At 38.6% G+C, this 17740-nt stretch overlaps 1 protein-coding gene across 1 annotated transcript in view; it reads left to right on the plus strand.

Moving 5' to 3' along the window:
• The window catches only part of LOC134823454 (leucine-rich repeat-containing protein 1-like), a 36121-nt gene extending 28811 nt beyond the window's left edge, over positions 1-7310 (plus strand). Inside the window, exons 10-14 of the mRNA XM_063834917.1 lie at positions 1974-2089; positions 2538-2707; positions 3433-3677; positions 4726-4819; positions 5002-7310. Of these exons, the coding sequence (XP_063690987.1) occupies positions 1974-2089; positions 2538-2707; positions 3433-3677; positions 4726-4819; positions 5002-5135 (759 nt within the window). The 3' untranslated portion in view covers positions 5136-7310. The remainder of the gene's footprint in view (positions 1-1973; positions 2090-2537; positions 2708-3432; positions 3678-4725; positions 4820-5001) is intronic.
• The last annotated feature ends 10430 nt before the right edge of the window (positions 7311-17740 follow it).

Below are 17740 nucleotides of genomic sequence, written 5' to 3' on the forward strand. Positions count from 1 at the left end.
ATGTTACAAGTTTCTTACTAAATACCAGATCCTTCTTCTTCTTCTCATTTTGAAGCTGAACCCTGGACTCTGCAGTGTAAGGTTTTAGGGGCGGATAAAACTTACTGTAATGAGCATTGTGTGGTATGTCGAGAAACAAATTTATGGTGACTTACGTAGTGTACGGCAAGGAGAATATTCAGCTATGTTCCTGTTTATAGGATATACTGTCCAGACTACTGGTGGTTCAAGTTCCTTTAAACGTGTCCGCCCAGACCAATTAATCTTCTTGATCTTCTGAGTCACACCATGATTATGCAACTTGCTCTACAGTTTTTGCATCTGTAATTTGTAACGCCATTTTAGGGACAATCACTTTGGTGAAGTGGTAATTTCTGATATTATTATATCTAAATTAAGAAAATATTTAGTAAAATTTTTAATGTTCGTTACCTTACCGGATACAAGTTACATAGCTTACATTGTTATTCCATGTATTAGAAAATTAATAATCATAAGTTGATTCACGATGTGTTTAAGACTTATCAAAACATTATGCATCGAACATTTGTCATTTCTAAGTATAGCGCCATTGTGTTTTAATGTAACTTAACAAAAGATTTTTTCCCACCCTATTAATGAACAAAAAACTGCTCATAGTTTTTAAGCGAAACCGTTTAATAATTAACTTTATTTGTTCAACTAAATGATGAATCTTTGCCAGGTGAGACTTTTATTAGAATATAATATACTCCTATAAAGTTTTAAACGGTGTACAGTACAAGTATATAAACTAGAACCTAGCCAGTATTAGCTTTGTTATTTAGTTAACAATATTATCTTGTTGACTGATTGTCCGACTGTCAGCTTTGTAAAAAGTGTCCTGAAGATAAACGTGAACTGTCGATAATTTCACCTTTTAAAACGCCCCTCTCCTGTAATTAGCAGGAATATTGACGCAATTTCATCGGTTCCATATCAAAACAAGGCTTGATTAGCCCGCTAATTGTAACACAATTCAAATGTTACTAACTCTTGCCGGTCTATACCACTCAAAGTGAATTTACAATGCCGGCCAGCATCTACTCAACCATAAATTTGAGGAGATTTCTCACGTCGTACGCCATTGTCTGCCAATTATAACTAATAATAAGTGCGCATAATGGCCAGCGGCAAATGATGAATTGTGGCTGATTATTTGTGAAGAAATAAATATAACGTGCAAGCAGAGCAGTTTCAATGGTCTACTTGTTCGTCGCTGCTGAGTTGTATTTAATTGACTAATAGCCCAATTAACAAGTATTTAAGTAGGGTAAATGTACTTGTTTATTTATAGAGTTACTGTTGTTTGTTTGTGTAGTATAGTGTATTCAAGACGATATACACTTAAGTGTGATCGGTGTACACGGTGATCGTGTACATCAAAACGTATGGGAAATCCTAAATTGTTTAAATTTGAATTAGAGAATTAGGGACGGGAGACGAAGAGGAGTCCAAATATACCACTTTATTTTTAGCACTTAGGAATTCCTGGGACCATTTATTAGCCCGACGTGAACGCCCCTGATAATAAGTTCTATAATCACTAAAACGAAAATATAATAATAACTTACTATGGTTAATTAAGTTATGCGAAGTATTCGCTGCTTTAAATGAAGTTAAAAATGGGAGTAATTTAGTGGTCTCCCTTGTTAGTTCTTACCCTCATCCACCCTGTACCACCAAAAATAGATTCTGACTTCATCGAAATGGAACGATCGATACATGATCTAATCGAGTGTACTCTGGTCATGTTGATGCAGTAGTTCGACTGCCAAAAGCTGAGCACCCAATATAACAATGACAAATGTTTGATATATTTTATGGAACAGCCATTTCACTGCCAGCTTATCGCGAAGGGGCTATTAATCTTGATATTTTGCTATCATACTCAATACTATTCATCAATACTCTAGTTTATGTCGCATAGTTTTTTAACTAGTATCTCATTTCAGATAGCGGAATGCTCTCAGCTCTGCATTCTGACAGTACGTGAGAATCTGATTACATCGCTCCCCGCGGACTTCTCTAAATTATCCAGCCTGACCGTACTGGATGTTGCTTGTAACAGGTGAGGGTTACCTAGGGTGTGGTGATGTTTGGGAAGCCTCAGGAATGCCATCCATTTGGTCATCGATCCTCTGTCGAGTAACGGATCGCACGTGCATCTTTTTGTACTAGCACGAGTATTGGTCGTTCATATGAAAAGGAAACCGAAGTTCGCGCGCACCGCATGCGCGCTAATTATTTCATAGAATTGACCAGGTTTCTGCTAAAGAAAACATAAATACGGACACCTGGCTTTAATCCAATTTACTGTAATGTTTCACGCTCCACTTTAACCTGGATCAAGTCTATGGAGTGTACATTGCTTTTATACTGTATTACAGCTTCAGACCGTTTTACTTTAAACACATGATATTTTGTAGACATGTGTGATGGTGTGATGTCATACATTTTACTTTATGACCAGCTACAATATTAAATTTACCATCCTATCTAATAACATTTCTTATCAGGTTGGATTACCTGCCCGGTTCGTACCGAGAGCTGAACCTGAGGGCCATGTGGTTGTCAGACAACCAAAGCAAACCCTTAGTCGACCTGCAAGAAGATACAACTCCGGAGGGAGTTTCCGTTTTAGTTAACTATCTTCTACCCCAGGCTCCACCTGACACAGAAGAAATAGGTAAGTTTGTTTTAACTCTGGTGATTTTAAATACGACTTTTTAAAGTGATCAGCTTGCTTCATGACACTTTTTACTATATTTACTCTTTATTATATTGTACCTTATACTGATCTGTACCTAATGATGTACCTAATTTCCAAACTAAATCGGTGACAGTTCAAATAGGTCAACCGCCATTTTAAGACAGGCTGAATCATCCTTTCTGCGATAAACCAATGATGAGATTTGAGGGTGTGTGATAGTTTAGTGGGGGGTATACCCCCCGTTTAGTGCTTTGCTCCAGGGTTACCACAACGTTTAAACCATGTGAGCCGTGTTCCTACAATGACGTGCTAATCTTTACCCAACCAATAGAACCGTTTCAAATAGTTATCTCCCGAGCTGAGTGACAAGCCCAAGGACCAGTGGTTGTTGCAGATAACTGGCCAGTGAGGACTAATTAAGGTCCTTCTGGACGGTCTGTAAATAACCTGCACACAGCAGCTGGACATGTTAAGTCAAGGGTCATTTAACAGTGACACTAACTTTAGAGTGTCGTGTTACTGATCTGTTGGAATTAGTGACCTCCCTTCCCTGCTTAAATAAGGTTTCGTCCAGATGTTTGCAGTGATACTCAGAGTCTAGTTGGCTACGTGTACTTGTCGTAATGAACGTGTATTGGCTGCAATATTGTGGGAATAATATAACCAAGATATAAATTATCAATAAAAAGTTCTCGTTTCAGACGGGTTTGGAAACACTGGAATGACGTCAGAAAGCGAATCAGAAGCCGAGAGCAGTCCTCCAGTCAACTACCGTGAGAGTAAAATCTTCTTTGATGTGCTGCCGAAGGAGAGTCAACCCTTGTTCAGACATCCAACCCCTACTCCAAAACAACTCAAAGTGCTGAAAGCCCAAAGGACGTCCTATCTGAGTCAGGAGAACGGAGCCACTGCAGTTCCTGTCAGGCCTGCACCGGGCCTACCTGCTGTAAGTTTTCTATTATCTGGGTGGGCCCTCTGGGTTTAGTTATAATCTTTCAGTAGACTTGCTGTATGTCATGAAGCTTTCAAAACTTAGCATTGGAATTTTTTTCCCTACTCTTGCCGAAGGCAAAAAGATCGTAGGGAATAAGTAATCGGGTTTGGATATATGAGGTGGCCCGACGGTCCTACGGTGTCGACAAAAGTCTGCTCCTTCGCAATATGGACCACTCCCATATAATTATGTGTATAAAAGGAGTCTATTTTGCGCGCGCGACGCTGGTTATGAGTTAATTAATTACAGGCATAGCAACCAGTTTTTGGTGCTTGACGACTGTTACAAACGGATCAATCATCAATATAGGTGTTATTTGTGTGAAACAAGCTTAATAAATTACCGAGTGATAAAATTCAGCAAGTCAAAACAAATAAAATTATGATGTCAGCTGATAAACTCGTGGCTGTGGGCTGATTATTTAACAGTTAATCGACACTGAATGGTAGAAAGCATTGGAATACATAGTTGAGAACAAATGTTACTTCACAGTTACATTTAAGAAGCAACTATAATATCAAGATTGTGGTATTCTTTTAAAGAATCCTATATCAAATAAAAGGCTCGAAAGTCGATGGTGCTGTGATGTGTCGAGTAAGAATCAAAATGTATTAGTTTATGTTAGATACAAATAATAACTAAGAGGAGACAGCATATTTTATTACAGTCAATAAGTTGGCATACGATGCAGTAATATGACGTGACATGATACGCATATCGTTATTGTTAACACGAAACAAAACCGCGCAAAGTATGAAATGATCTACAACCAAACCACATACAGATCGACGGCGACACCTCAGATGCGCGCAGGATTTTTCAAGTTCTGCACGCCTAATATAATATAAACGTTTATTACATTGTACATGCGCCAAACACCACTCTGGGATACAATAAAGTAGAACAATTAAATTGTATGCAGTAGGGAAATTTGATCGTGCGTGGTGTTACCGCGGCGAAATTCTTGTTTGATAACGTTGTCTTACTTCCGATGTTACAGATGGATTATGATGAGGACGAGGAGGAAGAATCGGATGATCCCGATGATGCTCCAACCTCTCCACTCCTGCAGAATGGATTTAGAATGAGTGCAGGTAAAATATGTGTTTTTAAGAACTGTTAGATGTTTTAAGTGATGAACAATTTATTCGCCATTCATAACGATTGATGTAGTTTTAATTGACAATATGACATTTTCTTTCTCCCAGCATCTTAGGTTAGATAAACTGTATTGTGAGCTGCAAAGTTTTTCAAACTGACTCCCAATTTTGTTCAGATCGACCGCAAGTTACATCCTACACCAATCCTTTAACAGCTGCGGATGTAAGTATAAGTCTGCCAGGCGGCCAGACGAAATCTAATGAACTTGTTTTGGATACAAATCGTGGAGTGACGGGCACGGCATTATAGGCCTTCTTTTTAAACAGTTTATACTCCTCAATATGTATAGACAAAGTGAGATCCATGTTATGAGAATGTGAGTCCAGGGTGGCCCGTCAAGTCATGTTCGGCAACTCCATGAGGCCCTGGCGGCAATGAGACATTGTAGGTGAATTATATAGTGGAACAAACTGATCCGCCAATTTAAAACTATCTTTCGTTCGAGCAATAGGAAAGGTTTTCTGATTAATGTTTTTAAATACAATTTGAATTTATAAGTATATTGACAGTATTCAAGTATTATATTCTGATTTCGTCTGTACTATATATTGTTGACACAATTGCTGGTTAAAACTGATTTGAAAGGATCAAAACCAAATAATAACGTTGAATGTTCTAATTTTTTCCCGTGTTTACAACATTAAACATGTAATTTTTGAACTTAGCGTGTCAACAAATTGCACATTGAAGCATGCCTCATGCATGAAAGTTTTCAACTTTTCCTCCTTAAACACATTCCTAAAACCTAGAACATTCCTTTTACCAACGATTATTTGGTTCCTGTAACATTGTTGTGTTTAGCTTACCGTTAATAAAGATATTTATTCTTTAGTTCACTCACTTTCACATCACCTAAAGGAAATGTAACATCTGAGATTGTCAGCGCATCTCAAGGGCAGTCTTTTATTTTGTTCAGTTTATGATCATGGCATGTGTCCGATGCAGCATAGAATCAAGCGATTTAAGGCCACTATAAGGACGAGCCACTAGTCCGGAATACTAAGCTGGTAACAATTTGTCCCCTCTGATCGCTACTATCTCATGTCAGTTGATAGTAAGAATATGGAGCGACACTTTATGCCTTAAGAGGCATAATGGACATTGTTACATACCCCGCCGAGCAACAAAAACACATCCTCCGTATACACTGCACTGTACACTGCACTGTACACTGCACTGTACATTGTACAATGTACTAATCATCGTCTTAACCAGGACGATAACGACGCAGACGATGATCCTGTCTACGAAAACTTGACTTACAACAGAACTAACACACAGTGATGTAACTTACAACTTACAACTACTAACTAGACTGTACTGACAAGACTGAACGACTAAGACTGAAGTGACAAGAACAATAAATTACAATACTGATTCGTGTTTTTGTTCAAAGGGCTTTTTCAGTAGCACAAGTTTGTTTGAAATTGAAATATGAAATTTTCCAACGCCATTTAATCCCATTTGGTTGTCACGGTTTTCCAGCGCTCCTAAAACTCGGTTGTAACTATTCATGATTCAGGTTAATAACGATCATATTCACCACTTAAAAGTTCATTTTTTCCACAAAGAGCATTAATTCTTACCACATACACGGTGAACGATTTTTTCTCAAAAAATCGAACACCTACCTTCTGCAAAATACATTTTATCAATTATATATCATAAAAATATTATGTTTCATTTGAGTTATTCAGATTTTTATGGACTATTTTATTATACGACTCAGTAAAGCCAAAGGATCGTGTGCGAAATGATATATTTTCAAAATGAAAAAATTGTGATATGCATGATTATCGATTGATGCTAGAATGACCATGAATTTAAATTCGAAAACAGAAAAGCAGGCTTTCCCAAGAGTGTGGTTAAATTTAGATTTTGTTACAAAATATTTTGTATTAAGGGTACATTTTATTAAATGAGACTGTTTTAAAGTTCGCTTGCCAGTACAACATTTTAGGATGGGCCAAGGCAATTTATATCAGTTTATCTCACAACTGTCTCCATTAATTGTGAATATTGGTTAGGGCATATTCTATATGCAAAAATTAGATAAACATGATAAATTGATAATGATAAAATGCGTTGATTTTCTTGAATTGGTTGGCCCAAACCTTGGCAAAGCAATATTTCTGCTTAACTGCACTGCAATTCTTTTGCGAATTGCAAATAACTGCCTTTTCGTGTACATGAATGTTATAAAGTGTAAATGTTGGCAGATAATGTAAGGCACGAAATTTGCAACGAGATTAACGATTTAGGAATTTCAAAATACCACGTGATGTATAAATTGTGCTGATGTGATTTAAACGTTGAGGCAAGACTTCAAGGTATTCCACCCAACACGCTCTGTTGTGTATTTTGTGCGATTAAATTTTCTAAACCTTAATTGTAACAGTACCATGATCCGAATTTCTTTAAAAATTTGTGTCTTACTTTCTATACTCACTCACAGTAATCTCGTGGCTCTTGATTTGAGCCGCGCAACCGGGGCACGTGCACGGACTGAATTTACAAAATTGAGGAGTCATGAGCTATGAGTGCTTCAGCCACTGTTTACGCCAAATTTGACTACTGTAGATTAACACTATTATTTCTAATTTATGAATGAAAATTGACACTTGTGAGCATGCAGGATTCGCTAAACCAATAGTCAATATTGCCTAAGTGCTATGGTCATTCACTTGTGAGCATGCAGGATTCGCTAAACCAATATTCAATATTGCCTAAGTGCTATGGTCATTTGTCATTGGTCGATGGTTTTCTTTTTGAAAGCTATGCACGCACTTTAAGGACGCGAAGGTCGAAATCCAAAATGGTTAACGGGTGATACTCGTAAAATATTTGTTCCAAATATTAGGACCGTCGACGGGTCCAACTCGGCGCGCGTCCTGGTAGGTTATAAACCTACAACAAAATGGCAGCTACAAGTTTTTCAGTTTTAGATTAAATTGTTAAAAGTAAGCTTGGAGTTGGAATTAATTAAATTCGGCTAAACCAGTATTACTATTATACAGTATTATCGTTCATTATAAGTATCACAGTTTACCCGGCGCGCGCATTCGCGATTTGTGAATGTGGCTCTTAAGTCCTATTCGCTATTTTTGGTCCAGCGGCTCGCAGGGGGGGGGACCAATGGGGAAATTTTCCAATCCTCAGCCCGCTTACCTCATTAAAAATAAAATCTTTCCCATTTTGTTTTGCAATTTTAAGACAACATAGCAAATTTGATGAGTGTAACATAAATTTCACTATTTAAACTTCCTATCTAATAACTACGAAGAAGTTTTAATTTACACCTGCTGTCAACTCAGTAAACTAAATAATTATTTGTTGACATGATACACGCTCAACGTTTTAAACCCCTTTTCGCGCGAGAGACTAGCAGTAGCAACTGGCAACACGTAAAGCAACAAGCAAACTTACCTAGCTTGCTAGCCTATTCATTACCTGGGGACCTCAGGCTATCATGTTCATAAATGGATGAATAGAGATTCGGCGGAATGACAGGCTGAGCGCGGCCCAGTAAGCCTATTCACTATTCCTCGATCGTCTCACATAGAAAAATTAAAGCGCCGCGCACAGGGATTGGCGAGCCAGGTAACACGCAAGCTAGATAATAAACATGCCACAAGGAAGCATTTGGTCGCTGAACTGGAAAAAAATCTTGACTCACCTCGACCATTTGTAGGTTTATAACTTTCCAAGACGCGCGCCGAGTTCAAAGTTGGACTCATCGACGGTCTTATTTGAAACAAATATGTTAAGAGTATCACCAGTTAACTCTAACATTTAAACCCTAACTGCTAACCACGCGCTCTCGCTACTGCAAGCGCAAGGGCTCTGGATAGAGCAAACCCTAACGAGAAATTAGACTAACTTCTTTATTGCTTATATGTGTTATAAATATAATGTTATAGTTATACGCGCGGTCATATCACGTTATCGAGACAGTTTTTAGCCAATATCTCACCAGGGGAGCATTTTAATCCTGGGGGTGATTCGGAATCAGCGTCTGAAAATACATCGATCGAAGTTGGTTTCAACTGTGAACTGTCGGGGCCCGTTTAGAACAACCTTGAAGATCGTTGTCAGCTGAGGGGGGGGGTTTCCGAATGATAAAACGCTAGTGTAATTTTGACACAAAAGCTATGTTCCAAAAAATGATTACGTAATATGTGAACGACCCCTTATGCCTTATGCCGCGGCCCACATTTCATAATATGCTGTCGATATGGTGTTTGTAAATTTGAAATTTGGAAAACGTAAAAGTTTCCAATTTGTAGCGCGATGCACTACTGGGTCGCGCGCGCATCAAATAATGCTACTCGCAACCACAGATCGGCGAGATGCGAAGGATAGACATCGTGAATCAAGTTTCCAATCAAAGCAATTGTTGTACATTTGACATTGTAGGTTTATAACCTACCAGGACGCGCGCGTCCTGGTAGGTTGTAAACCTAAAACAATTGGTAAATAATGTATGAGTTTTAAACTAATTACAACACTACAAATTTGTTACATTTATTGAGAATTATGTAATGTAACGTGATGAAAATATTTTAAACGAGCATATCTTACTGGGCCGCGCTCAGCCTGTCATTCCGCCAAATCTTTATGTTAATGAACATGATAGCCTGGGGTCCTCAGGTAAAGCATATCCTGTCCAAACCCAGGATGCACAACATGAAGAATTCGTTGTAACTTAGTTTCAAAAGCATCAAGCGTGCAGCATTAATATAATATAACTGCTCCTATATTTAATATAGTTTGAGGATTCCTCCCTCTCCTCACGTCAGACAATGGCGTTTCTATTGTTGCTAATATCACACAATACATGGGCGTGCCCACAGGTCACAAAGCCTTCGTTTAGTTAGTTTCTGGTAAACCGATGCAGGGAAGTTATTGTATGTTGTAATGTGTAGAGGTGTGCAATGGTACATAGTGAGGTCCCGCAATTGTGACGAGCGTGCTAAATCACTTTACAGTCGATCTTCGAGATTGTTCTAAAAGGGCCCCCGACAGTTGAAACCAACTTCAATCGATGTATTTTCGGACGCTGATTCCGAATCACCCCCTATGACATAGGATTAAAATGCTCCCCTGACGAGATATTGGCGAAAAACTGTCTCGATCACGTGATATGACCGTATAAGGGAGTTAGTCCAATTTTTCGTTAGGGTTAGGGTTTCAGCATATGCTTTTGTTAAGGATTGGGTTAGGGTTAGGGTTGGGATCAGATTAGTTAGGGTTTAGAAAAGTCGTTCAGGACCAGCTAGAGAATAAGTTGAAAATGTCACGTGACAGTCGAGTGTAGAGTGATTAATCATCATCCCAATTGTGACCTGAAGAGGCATTATTGCAATGAGATAACTTTAAGCTCTTGTGTTACATTACATGGCATATCACCTGGATCAGCAGCATGTATGGATTGACTAAGAAAAAGTAGACCCAGCTAGAGCGATGTAACATTTTAATATGCACTAGAATTGAAAGTTGCTCAATGAGGCTAATGCGCGCAGCGCGTTTGTTTACACCTAAGAAAATGCTTACAATTTGTTTTCAGTACTATGATATTTTCCATGCGCGCTTCACTGGAACTCTCTTCAGTGTAACACTTTCTATTTTTGGACAAATTGAAAAAGCTCTTAAAACCAGGCGACTGAAGTCAAACAAATTGAATTATATTTACATTCACACTTTGGCAAGCTTTACATCGGCAGCACAGAAAACATGTTATATAAATAGAATCTTTACAAAAGCTACAAGTTGTCACAACTAAGAAATATTTGCCCAACGCAACCGTTCATCATGGATTGGCCGGTCTGGGCAAGTTCAAACTTGAACAAAATCGTCAAAGTAAAAACGTGAGAGGCACTCTTTGTCTTTGACGTGGCAAATCTATGAAATTGCGCCTTGAAACATCACACCATTGCAACTGTATACATGCAGACTATGCTCAAACAGTAAATCGATAGTGTGTAGAATGTAAACCAGTGATCTAATATCATGTTAACCTTGTTTTAAGTTGGATATTTGCCACTTGTCAAGGAGTCTAATAAAATGAAGATTCCTTTCATCGGGTATCTGAATCAGACCAGTCTGGTTAACATTTTTCACACATGTTAGTAAACTAAACTTTTACAAATCACATTTCTTAATTAAAATACCAGACCGCCCTAATATAATGCAATAATTCTAAATTATTAATTAGCCGTCATGTATTATATCATTACATTCGGTAATTTTATGAAGCAAGAGTTATGTCCTAATCACCTAATGCCTAAATTTTAGAACAATACTCCTTCATTCTCGTGTGTGCACAAATATATTTCTTTGAAACAAGACTTTCAGATTCTTAAGAGAGTAATTACAGAGAGGAATTTAAATTTCCAGTTTAAATCTCAAATCTTAGTTTTATTTCACAATTCAGTCCCTTCATACACTGAGTTTTAGATCAGTGACACTACTGGGAGCAAATTGCTTTTTGAAACTAATGTCCCACCACATTCCCACAGGCACACGAAGTCCTGCACAACTCAAGAAATAAACTGGAAATTAAGTAAAATATAAAAGTTAGTTTTAAATTGAGCAGCCCCACAAATTGTGTCAACGAGGGACAGCTGGTGAAGTGGGGACATACTTCGGTATAAAACTAATGTCCCACCACAAACCCGCAGGCACACGAAGTCCTGCACAAACGCAAAAATAAAAAGGGGACAAACAGTTGGAGGATATTGAAGAGGAGAGATGCTGTATATAATATGAAGAAATTGTTGAAAGTGGAATAAAATATAAGTTTTTTGTAACTCTTGCTTCATTTTAACATTCGCTTATCTTTTGTTTCATATTTTTGCTCAAAAACTTCTCTGAAATTTAAGGAAAATGCCAACAGGGCAAACTCTAGTCCATTATCTCCGCTGAGTACATTACCACAAATTCATCCTCGTCAAGACAGGATCTTTAAAATGTTCATGAATCTCTCGAGACTTGGCCGATGGACCACGACGGAGCACAGTTCATTGCTAGATCTCAGCCACACAGTCGGTCGTGGAGCTAAACGATAATTGGGTAAAATAAAACACTACAGACAGTTGTCACGTGGCAGGACAAGAGAGGCGGCCCAAATCACGCGATCTCCTCCTTTAGAACGGAACAGTACATAGGCGGCAGGAAATCCTGTCGTCGGTGGACTGCCCTGTTTTAAAGAGACGGTCACGTGACCTGACATGTGATCAGTCCATCCTCCTCCTCTCTGTTCCTGGAAAAACCTGGGAGCACACTTTATTTCTTAGGCTAGCTGGTCTTGAAAAGTATTTTGACGGTAGTGAGAGGGTCGGAAAGTAGTTTTTATCGCACGGCCCACTTTAGCATCCCAGACTTTTCACCATCATCTCGTGATCCTCTGTCACTCGATCTAAAAATAGAAATCATTTCCCTAAATTGAGGCCGTAATACACTAGAAGCCAAAGATAATCTTCATAAATGCTCTGCAAGTCGTATCCTATGAATACATGCCCGTCTATTAATGTAATCAGATCTGGGTTCTTGCCTGGAAGCAAGATAGAAAGAGACAAATAACGACAACTAGAGAACCACACCCACGTGACGTCATATCTCGGTTGACGTCATCAACAGCCTGACATCGTCATGATGACGTCACAACGTGCGATCACTCTATACCATGTGAAATATGTTCAATATTACAAGTGTACAGTAATAATTGTGCTTGAGGGCGCAAGTGCACGGGCTCAAGGGTTTAAAGTCCATTATATGTCTCATAAAATCATAATGCCAATTCAACATGAGGCTCTCAAAAGAGATCTATAACATCTTCAAACTTGATAACTTCAGCAATGTTCTATCTGTGGTGGAATTCAATTCCTAATAACATGTCACAAAATATGCTCGTTATCATAGTCCAATCGTAATCATGCCGTTTTAAAGCTATACCACATGACCCAGTCCAAATTGTTTGCTCAATGAAGCGGGGGTCGTTGAGAATCCTCAACTAAGAAAACTAATCGTTGAGAACACTCAACTGAGGTACTTTTCGCATTCCACCAAGATTAATCCAAAACAAAAACGTGCAGATATTGACGATAATTATCGGACACCAAGGTACACAATTCATTACACCAGCTCCAGATAACGTATCAGATCTCTATAGCTGTGTTACAAAGAACCCAAATACACTGACCATATCATCCATATAGATAAAGGCAAGATTGAGACACTGAAATATATGCCAGATAAATGGTGTTGAGGGTTCTCAACTTGGCGTATGAGAAACATCGAGAACACTCGACTATTGGACCTTTTTACCCATATATAACAAACCATATAATATAACGACCATTTCATAGTAGGAAGCGACACGAGCTTACATAACACGAAAAAGGAAAAATCATAGGTTCCAGCACATCTTTAAAGGCCTCTGCCGATAGTTATAATACATCACAATCGATATAGAAAGGTTAAAGATATCTTATTCAAGCCTAAGAGCGTTACGTATATATCATGTTTTCATACACTAATTTGAAACACACTTTCGATCAGAATCGACCAACTTCATGATAAGATTCCACAACAAAAGCCCATGCAATTCATTAGAGCACTGCTACAGCTTAGATCAACTGTTAAACAACAAGAACAGAAAACATATCAATTCACAAACTGAAAATTACCGGTCAAATTTTAAACAGTTTTAAACGGTTTGTGATATTAGTGCTACAAAAATTCGATGACAAGCATAAGCAGTGCGTCATGGAACACGTACGAATAATCTAGAAAGAACACTGTTATGCTACATACCGAAATTCTGAGGTTGACTTATTATTACTGGCAAACATAACGTTAATCAAGAGTTATAATGTCGGCTGGACGTTTTATAGAACAAAGTACAACGAATAGCGTTACTTATAGAGCGGTCACAGACTGGATATAATATATAACAACTGATGCGATAACATTCTAGAATTTACAAGGGGACCTAACTTCAATCTGAATTTAAAGAAACGATAAAATCACAACTCAACCATACTATTAATGAACAGACGATAAGATTAAACAATATATTGATAGCCAAAAATTATATACAAACTATCTAAAGTAGAGTGTCGAGAAAACTCGACTAGACGTATAGAGGTGTTGAGAACTCTCAACTATTTACCTTTTCGATAAGCGGCTTTATTCGATGTTGCTAGCCGGCCTGCCACTTGCCACTTTCATTCCATGTTGACATGATGTAATATATAGTTGCTCCGAATTACCACATTTGCCACAATATTCAGCTAGGGTAAATACAACTCTCATAGAAAGGGGTGGTTAAAAGCTAAGATCTCTTTTAAGACCTGCTATCTGCGAATATAATGATTTGCTACACTTTCGTGCCTTTGCTGCCATGATAAAATAATCATTAGTGCCTGGTGCCTAAAAATAGTTGTGCTTTGCACTTCTGAACGTCGGCTTTTAGCCTTATAGACGTATCATATTAAATACCGTTTTAAACGGGTTTTATAAGAGCTCATTGAGCCGTGAAGTCGCCAGTGATATACTGACTCGGCACATTTGTTTAATAAACAATTGATCTATTGAATAGGGCATAGGCACACAGTTTATAAGACGGATTCCTCCGAACAAATCATAGCACAATTAGGTAATTCAACCATAATTTGCGTCACAGGCAAACAACACTTTCCTCTCTATCAAACCTCTTGCGAACAAATAATGCTTTAACTCTTTGAATTCCGAAGGGAAGGCGAGGGGTGAGGTGAACTGCGAAGTGATGAGGACTATGATCTGAAGACGTTGATGAGAGAAAGAAACAGGAACTGGACACGATAGGGGTGATTCTATTACTCTGGTCCTAGAGATCGAGGTGGTTATTATCCCCAAAAGTGGGAATCATTTAACATTTAAACGGCAAATACGTTTACTTTCTTTTCAGGTTAGAAATATATTATGGACAAAAGTTCATGCCGTTACCCTGGTTACCATACGCTACCGCTGTGTAGAGCCAAGTACGGGAAAGGAAGCATTAGTTGATGTTATAGTTGATGATAGTGGTCACTTCACCGTTAGCTAATAACCATTCACATCCAAAGAGGGTACCATCTTTGCTATCTATCTCCGAATCTTGCTTATCTGAAACATCTGTGAACCCTAACCTTGACCTTTTGATAAAATAACGTCCAGAAATATACACATAGGGAGTTGCCTAGAGTGAGCATCATATTAGAAGAAACAATGATCAAACACTACCTTACTGTCACCAAATTCACCAGGATTAGCTAGAGGCCAATTGCGGTGGTACCAGTCTTTAAGAAAGGGCTGAGGTACAACTATGAGGTCCAAAGTAAAACCAAGGGTCAAAGTCATAGAATGAGAAAGGGATAGAACGGCGAGCGAACAGGAACGATCTGTACTTCTTACCACGACCAACTTTAGAGCCCCGCGTCCGATTCCAATTGATATCACCCAATTAAGATAAGCTGAGCATACTGACCGTATCTGCTCGTCAAGGACGTATCTCCCCGCCTTCTACTGCTGGACCCTGTGACTGAAAAATAACGCCAACTTCCTAAAATAGCGATTATGGTTGCCTTACATCAGAACAGAACGTGCAAACTTTGTACAGAACTTTGAACAGAGGGTGTGAAATCTTTGAAACCAAACAGAGGTATGAAGAAATGATCACGAACTGGCTTTATACCCATGCCATAGTGACCATATTTACCATGAGTTGAGAATACTCAACATTTATCATGAATTGATGTTGGGAACGCCCAACTTTTGACCTTTTCTGTGGCATATTTACTGCGTTTGCATCTCCGGAAGCAACTGTAAGAGAAAGTGTGGCATTGTGTGGTTGAATTCAGTGGACTTGAACCTCTTGCTCTGAAATATCAGAAGTGTGGCAAAATAGAACTCCAAGATTGAAGATATATCACCTAATACCGGTTGAGAATCCTCAACTTTACAGATAGACAAAACGTTGAGAACACTCAACTATACAGCCTTTTTGATATATCTCAATACCTGGATTCTTTGAGCTCATGATATCAACATCGACATAGCGATGGAAATTAGTGATCGAGCTTTGAATATAATAACACATAAATGTGGTGGTACTTGAACTCACGAATGTCGTGTTATATATTAATTGGGGTATAATCATCCCATTTTAAGGCTTACTTGTAGCCATACTTGGGCTCATTTGGCACCATTAATGAATATCACCTTTGAATTGAATTGGATATAGCGGGGAAACTTGCCGCATAACTCACGAAACTCACAACCCGCAAATGGATCTGCTAGTTTTTCAAACTGCTTTCTGTCTTTTATCTCATTAGTCTATCACTGGAACAAACCATTTCTGTGGAATTATAGCTTTCAGAATACTGTGGAATACTGGAATAGGTTGATTGTTCTTGGTACGTTCACTTTGACTCAAAATGATGTGAAAACGATCTGACCTGACTGGATATAAACGATATCTATCTTCGTATGGGATATGGCCATAAACTTGGTTCTGTAATTGCGTGTTTCAACATTTTACACAGACAATTACCGATATACCATACAACCTCATTTGCAGCTTAGTTGTAGGACAGCCGGAAGAGAAGTATTTAACAGCTTCCTCCACGGTACATATTCTAGCTTGTGAATGATAACTTCAGATGAGTGTGTAATAGACTCTCACTTCAAGTGACATCACCCAGCAACAGAGGATGACTGAAGAACTTGTGAGGGGCAAGGAACTGAAAAGAGGTTAGAAGAAAAATGCGACAAATCGAATGGGCTTCTGAATCAATGACACAATAACTATGAACTGCAATCTGAACGAAAACACAGCACTGAATTCATTATGTGCTGTACAGAACTGGTTGACTACAGGGTTCTTTTTTCTACAACTGAGAGTTGAGAATACTCAACTAGAATAATTGAGGTTGTTGAGAAATCTCAACTAAGGAACCTTTTCACAGGAATTCCTGTTAAATATTGCTACCATATCATATCCACCCAAGGAGTAAAAGCTTCAAATTGCATAGTCTATCATATATATGTATATACATATTTATATACGACACAGTTCCTATAGGTTGGGATTTTAACATAGTTCTATCAGAATCAGCAAGAGTTCTATCTGACTGGGTTGAAGTGTACAGGAAGAGAATACAGATAATTACATGAAGTTCATAAAACACATTGTCCTGAATAATTAGGGCCTGCCAAGGACAAATCAGTTCGTGAGAGGTGCTCCAAGCAAGTGTAGATTGGCTGATATTATGTTGACTGAAATGTCGAGAATGCTCGACTGAAAGTGTTAAACTATGTTGAGGACACTCAACTGAAATACCTTTTGTGCGATGGCGCATTTGCCTCGGTGCTGTTATGGCTGTAGTGGAGAGGGCGGCACACGCAGACGGCGTTATCGCTTTTTGGCTTCCAAATTTATCACGATGAAAGGAAGGCTAAGTGTCGGCATAGCGTAAAGGTGTGGCGCTCAGGGATTGTGTCGGCAGCGAACCTTAAATCCTTCAGTGTACAGCAAGAATTGCGTGCACTGAAATGTGAGTGTGGCTGAGTTATGCCAATCATGAACAGCCATATTCTCGTCATAACACCCAAAAAAGAGGCAAGAGTAGATCAAAACTCAACATAAGGAACATAATGTAGATCATTGAAAATAGAAGACAGACCCTATTACCGACAAACCTATCAGTCCTGACAAAGAGGATGTAACCTGACTCGAAACGTGGGACTGTGATCTGTTATCTGAGACATAGCAAGGACTTCACGTTATCGGGGGATGTGCGGATATCACGTGGGTTGCGGGGTACCGGTACCGT

This window comes from Bolinopsis microptera, chromosome 11 (assembly GCF_026151205.1).
Source record: "Bolinopsis microptera isolate Bmic1 chromosome 11, MBARI_Bmic_1.0, whole genome shotgun sequence".
Taxonomy (NCBI): domain Eukaryota; kingdom Metazoa; phylum Ctenophora; class Tentaculata; order Lobata; family Bolinopsidae; genus Bolinopsis; species Bolinopsis microptera.